We start from the raw sequence: 7279 nt of genomic DNA on the forward strand, positions 1-7279 counted from the left end.
AATCCAGAGCCACCAAGATGGCTGGAACCCCCTTGGTCTCGAGTTTCTTGAGGACCCCAGGGAGAAGGGGAAGAGGAGGAAACAGGTACAGAAGGAGGAAACAGGTACAGAAGGCGGACATCTCGGGGGAGCAACACGGTGGCTCAGTGGTTAGCACTGCAGCCTTGCAGCGCTGGAGTCCTGGGTCCATATCCCACCAGGAACAACATCTGCAAGGAGTTTGTATGTTCTCCCCGTGTTTGCGTGGATTTCCTCCCATTCTAAACAGACATACTGATAAGAACAACAAAAAAAAGTACATTGTGATCCCTATATGGGGCTCACAATCTACATTAAAAAAAAAAAAGAAGAAAAAACGTGGACGTCTAACCAGGGAATCACAAGAGCTGTGGCTGTGAGTGCTCGAGGGTCCAAGGATCTGACCACATAGAGGGGGACCTTGTGGTTCATTAGGGAGGTGAAGAGGTCAACATCTGGGGGACCCCGCCGGCACAGCTGGAAGAAGATTTCTTGATGAAGAGACCACTCGCCTGGGTTGAGTCTATCTCGGCTTAGGTAGTCTGCCACCCAGTTGTCATGCCTGGAATGCGGACTGCTGAAAGAGCTGAAACGTGAAGCTCTGCCCACATAAGAGAGCAAGAGGCCTCCAGAAAGACCGCACGGCTCCCGGTGCCACCCTGGTGATTCAGGTAGGCAACCACAGAGGAAGGAATAATCACCCATGTTCTAATACTCACCCTGCCTGACATCTTAAGTCACGACAGGGTCACTCCCTCGGTGGAACCTTGCACATGGGAATGGGGTCACCAGAAAATTTGGCCACTGATGCAGCAAGCAGATGGTGGGGACTGGGTGAATGGCGAGGTGCTCGCAGGGGGTACAACTAGTGTGGCGTAAACGCTGAAGACCCCCCTGCAGCTGAAAGAAAAGAAAAAATAAAATTGATGCAAGACAGAAAGACCTGGCTTAGTACACTGTTTGTGAGAGGGTATAAACTATGAGGTGGAGTCGACAGCTTTTCATTCTCCTAGTTCAGCCTCCTAGTGGCCAGGTCTATACCAATGGTGCTGTGTACCCCAGTGAAATAAGCAAGAAAATAAATAAAAATCCTTACTATTTTATCATTTTTTGACATTTTTAAGTTTCTTATTTACATGTAACATCACATATTCAAAAATGTTAAATATTGTTATACCTAAAATAAAGGATTGACTATAATACTAGACTTTAGACTTTGTTATGTTTTACCATGGTGTTCAAAGGTGAACATGTGCTTTGCAGAAAATGACATGGAGAGTCTGTAGGCAGACGATTATCTATATACAGTCCTATGAAAAAGTTTGGGTACCCCTATTAATCTTAATCATTTTTAGTTCTAAATATTTTGGTGTTTGCAGCAGCCATTTCAGTTTGATATATCTAATAACTGATGGACACAGTAATATTTCAGGATTGAAATGAGGTTTATTGTACTAACAGAAAATGTGCAATATGCATTAAACCAAAATTTGACCAGTGCAAAAGTATGGGCACCTCAACAGAAAAGTGACATTAATATTTAGTAGATCCTCCTTTTGCAAAGATAACAGCCTCTAGTCGCTTCCTGTAGCTTTTAATCAGTTCCTGGATCCTGGATGAAGGGATTTTGGACCATTCCTCTTTACAAAACAATTCAAGTTCAGTTAAGTTTGATGGTCGCCGAGCATGGACAGCCTGCTTTAAATCATCCCACAGATGTTCAATGATATTCAGGTCTGGGGACTGGGATGGCCATTCCAGAACATTGTAATTGTTCCTCTGCATGAATGCCTGAGTTGATTTGGAGCAGTGTTTTGGATCATTGTCTTGCTGAAATATCTATCCCCGGCGTAACTTCAACTTCGTCACTGATTCTTGAACATTATTTTCAAGAATCTGCTGATACTGAGTGGAATCCATGCGGCCCTCAACTTTAACAAGATTCCCGGTGCCGGCATTGGCTACACAGCCCCAAAGCATGATGGAACTTCCACCAAATTTTACAGTGGGTAGCAAGTGTTTTTCTTGGAATGCTGTTTTTTTTTGGACGCCATGCATAACGCCTTTTTGTATGACCAAACAACTCAATCTTTGGTTCAACAGTCCACAGGCTTGTCCAAATGTGCTTTTACATACCTAAGGGGGCTCTGTTTGTGGCGTGGTTGCAGAAACAGCTTCTTTCTCATCAATCTCCCATACAGCTTCTCCTTGTGCAAAGTGCGCTGTATTGCTGACCGATGCACAGTGACACCATCTGCAGAAAGATGATGCTGCAGCTCTTTGGAGATGGTTTGTGGATTGTCCTTGACTGTTCTCACTATTCTTCTTCTCTGCCTTTCTGATATTTTTCTTGGCCTGCCACTTCTGGGCTTAACAAGAACTGTCCCTGTGGTCTTCCATTTCCTTACTATGTTCCTCACAGTGGAAACTGACAGGTTAAATCTCTGAGACAACTTTTTGTATCCTTCCCCTGAACAACTATGTTGAACAATCTTTGTTTTCAGATAATTTGAGAGCGGGCTGTCCATGCGCGGCCACCATCAAACTTAACTGAACTTGAATTGTTTTGTAAAGAGGAATGGTCCAAAATCCCTTCATCCAGGATCCAGGAACTGATTAAAAGCTACAGGAAGCGACTAGAGGCTGGTATCTTTGCAAAAGGAGGATCTACTAAATATTAATGTCACTTTTCTGTTGAGGTGCCCATACTTTTGCACCGGTCAAATTTTGGTTTAATGCATATTGCACATTTTCTGTTAGTACAATAAACCTCATTTCAATCCTGAAATAGTACTGTGTCCATCAGTTATTAGATATATCAAACTGAAATGGCTGCTGCAAACACCAAAATATTTAGAACTAAAAATGATTAAAATTAATAGGGGTGCCCAAACTTTTTCATAGGACTGTATAAGTTTGCCGGACTTGTATTTCAAGTAAAGTATCCATAAATCATTGCTCATATTTTAGTACAGCCTGTGACATATAGGTTGTAAAATAGATGTGCTATGACACTACTACTACAAAAAAACAAACAAACCTGTTTTCCTTACATATTCATTCTGAACAATAAACTGTAAAGTGTGAACCTAATCTTATTTGTAACCAAATAGTAATGGATATAATAAAAGCAAAACCACATGAAAAAGCAAAAAAAAAAAAGGAAAAAAAAAAGAAATACATAACATACACTATATGGACAAACGTATTGTAATGCATATACATTACACCGATAGGAGCTTTTATAACACATATGCATTAATATGGAGTTGGTCCCTACCTGAAGCTAAAGCAGCTTGACCGCCTCTGGGAAGGCTTTCTACAGATGTGTCTGGGAATTTTGGCACATTCACCCAGAAGTGAATTTGTGAGGTCAGACACTGATGTTGGAGGAGAAGGCTTGACTAGAAATCAATATTCTAGTTTAATACAAAGGTGTTTTATGGGTTGAAATCAGAACTCTGAGTGGGCCAGTCAAGCTCATCCATAACAAACTTACTCATCTGTACCATGTAGTCAGGGCTCTAAATTGTTCTAAAAAAAGACGGAAGTGTGCAATTGTCCAAGATTTCTTTCTAGCATTAAGATATCCCTTCATTGTAACTAAGGGTCCTTGATTAACCCTTAAAAGACAGTCTTGTAGTATTATCCCTCTTTGACCAAGATTTACAATAGGCACAATACAGTTCGGCAGATAACATTCTCCTAACAGTTGCCAAAGCCAGACTTGTCTATCACACTTACAGACAGGTGTGAATTGTCTTGCCATAGAACTTTTCCTCTTTTCCAGAGTCCAATGATGGTACGCTTTATACCACGCCATCCAATGCTTAATATTGTGCATGAAAACCCATGTCATGAAGCTTCCAGGTGGGGCACAGCTATTGTGCTGATCTCAATGCCAGAGGGGTTTTGAAACTCTGCAGTCATTGAGTCAATAGAGCGTAGGAGACCATTATGTACTTTCAGGAGCCGAAATTAATTTTCTGCCCGTTGTTATGAACAAATGCATTAATTTTATGTTATTTAGAAAAGGATTAGCTTTTGTCTTGTCATAGCGCATAACATTCGAAAAGGTAAGGAATGACACACCTGGGGAACTAGTTTCTTACCTTTGAAAAACAGTTTATGGAGTTTCTCAATGAACGCTGAAGTTCTGTCATTTTTCTATGAGGGCTTTCACGCTGACTCCTTAGTGCCCTAAACTCAGAGAGTTCACATATTAATAAATAGCGTTCACAGTAGCTTAGATTTTACAGACATTGATCAGAGATCAAAGTTTACAGGTTCTACATGTAATATTTAACTTACATAGAATATTATATTATAATCGTGTTAAAAATCTGATAAGAGATGTTGCTGAGTGTAGCCCCTGTTTCAGTAATGATCTGCTGTCATGTGTGCCATGTGAATGTCAGAGATGTGTGCAAATGTGAGGGGGTTTCTAACGTCCACACCAAAATCAGAAGGTAGTCGCAGCATGTATTGGGGTGTGTGGACTGTGTTGGGGTGTGATTTGCAGGCTGATTAAAGGGTGAATGCAAGACTAAGTAAGTGGAATGAATTACCCCAGCAGCAGCCATGTCCACTTGCTAGGATGGTGTGTTGTGACATATGTCTTCATTCACCTAATGGAGACCAAAACTCCTTTGGTGTCTATGGGTTAGCCTACCGTTTATTCTTTACTATATAGGAAAGTGCATCAGACAATGAGACAAGTGAGAAAGCAGAATATTAAAAATTTATACTGTGTATTATCTGCACCACAGGTCAACTAATTTTTTCACAGAATTTGGATGGTTTCTTAAATTCTCATTCACTTTCCTACTTGTATTACATATTTTTGCCTATAAAAATCTGGGCATATAATCTTTACTCACTGCAAACATGAAAATGTTATATACAATACAAACTCTGAGTGATCGTGATATACAACGAGAAACAATGTGTCATTTTGCCATATATACAAGTATGCTACTGAAACTATAAGGCCACATCAGCCTGCAATTTTAGGGTAAGGCTGTGACAATGCGCTAAAATATGGCTGCAAAATGAGTGGGAATGTATGCAGCTACTCTTTTTTTTAATAGATTGCTTGATTTTTTTTGTTTATAGCTTATTCACTGTTAATAGCCAAGACTGGGTAATAGAAGTACAGGACATTTTGAACAAGATTTTAGAGAACAGGTTCACAGCTGCGTGTTTGGCGTTACCCTTAAGAAGGTTTACTTTGAAGTATTTTCAATTCTAAGAACTATAAGAAGGGATCCCTATGATTATTAAAACTTCAACATTTATTGCCACAGTTAAAAAAGTAAGATTACGAGTCCCAAAACCAAAACAAAATCCATAAAATATGGAACGTTCTTACCATATAGGTTGTCTAAAGAGATACAAAGGTGGAACTATCCTTAAAAATAGAATCACTGTGGGGGTGTGAGAGGGATTTGACCCTAATGTCTCCCTAGACCCCAAAGTAACAAGACCCTGGCCCTAACAAGGCTGGTTCCACATCAATCCCTATCAAATGCTATTTAACTCTCTTCCCGATGTGTTTTGTACCCACTTGGTGGGTGCTTTTCAGAGAATTTGTTAGAGACAAGAGACCTCCTACTCCGCTCTGCTCTTATCCGCTCTTCACACAACCGTCTCCAAGATTTCTCCCATGCATCCCCCATACTCTGGAACTCGTTACCAAGACATAAGACTGACCCCACAATCACAGGCTTCAAGAAGGCCCTGAAGACTCACCTATTCAGGAAGGCCTACAACCTCCAATAACACTATGGTCACCACACCACCCTCTGAACAGTCTATACCCTCACTTACTGTCTCTATCCCTCTTCCCTCATAGATTATAAGGCCACACGGGCAGGGCCCTCTATTACACTGTGCTAGTCGGTCACTGTTAGTATTATATGTGTTTGTATATTTTGTGTACCATATATAAACCCTCAAATGTAAAGCACCATGGAATTAATGGTGCTATATAAATAAGCAAAAATAATAATGCCTTTGACCTAATCTCCCACTGCCTCCTCAACCAGAAGGAGCTCTTCCTTCACTTTGCTCTAAATTTGATCTTCACATGACCGCCTCCAAGACTTCTCCCGTAGATCCCCCATACTCTGGAAATCACTACCACGATTCATAAGACTGAATAAATAAATTATAGGTTTTCAGTTCTTAATCCTAATTTTCGTCTACGTTTCTTATGTGATGCTTCCAACATTTTGCACCATGATTATAAATGTTCTTAAAAGACTGTGTTTATATAGGTTAATAAATTGTATCAAGCACCACACAACACATCTAATGTGTATATCTGAAATTATAAACATATCTGCAACCCAGTCTTGTCTAGCTTACCTGGCAACAAATCTAGAATTCCTTAAATATCTAATAGGAAATGCAGCGATTGTAATGTCCTGAATAAAAACTGGCGAATGATCAGATCTTGTGACTTCAGTTTGCAACACAGTTTTCCTCTGACTACATAAATAACACATCTATTTAGAAGGAACAGAAGTGAATTCCTTTCACAATGCTGTATAGAGAACTTCAGGAAGCTAGTCATTCTTCTGTGCATTACATAGAAACATCCATTTTGTCAGCAGAAGTTTGTAGTTTGCAGATATAAATGTGTCTTACCTTTGCCTTCGCTTTTCTGTGTGTGCAGTGAACTCATAGTGTGATGTTTGCCCTGCAGCTGAGACTCATGAGAGGGGAGGAGACATCTGTACTCATGTAACAGGCAGTGCGGCCTTCATTTAAGGGGACATGCATGCACTAAGATGTTACCACAAGTGTAATGTTATACAAGAGCCACAATATACAACAGAGTTATGTTACTATCGTAAAGAAATACTGTTTTTATAATAACGTTATTAAATGTTTAGAACAAAAACACAATTTAAGTTAAAATCACATATAAACAATAGAGTGTCATTATGTTATTCCAGATATGTTTATGCTACGCATAGAGGACACTAAAAGTATATCAATTCTACAAACAAATAATTACATTGACATACCTCCCAACCGTCTCGGATTGTGGGTCCTGTAGTGTAGTAGGGGAGTAGTGATACCTAAAATCCGCTCGGTTTATGTAACTATGGATGGATTAGAATGTGGCAATCTGTAAACTGGCCCACACTACCACCAATGCACTACTAGACTAGTTTGTCTTTTTTATGACTGATCCCTGGACACCATACTATAGTACTCTTTAGCCTTTAGTTACCTGATATAGTAGCAAAAA

At 39.9% G+C, this 7279-nt stretch overlaps 1 protein-coding gene across 1 annotated transcript in view; it reads right to left on the reverse strand.

Moving 5' to 3' along the window:
• LOC142201339 (enoyl-CoA delta isomerase 2-like) overlaps positions 1–6713 on the reverse strand; it is a 28425-nt gene extending 21712 nt beyond the window's left edge. The window contains exons 1-2 of the mRNA XM_075272178.1: positions 6670–6713; positions 4131–4218 (exon numbers count right to left, since the gene is read on the reverse strand). Coding sequence (XP_075128279.1) covers positions 4131–4181 — 51 coding nt within the window. The 5' untranslated portion in view covers positions 4182–4218; positions 6670–6713. The remainder of the gene's footprint in view (positions 1–4130; positions 4219–6669) is intronic.
• Between the last annotated feature and the right edge of the window lie 566 nt (positions 6714–7279).

The sequence above is a fragment of the Leptodactylus fuscus genome, chromosome 4 (assembly GCF_031893055.1).
Source record: "Leptodactylus fuscus isolate aLepFus1 chromosome 4, aLepFus1.hap2, whole genome shotgun sequence".
In the NCBI taxonomy this organism is placed as follows: Eukaryota; Metazoa; Chordata; class Amphibia; order Anura; family Leptodactylidae; genus Leptodactylus; species Leptodactylus fuscus.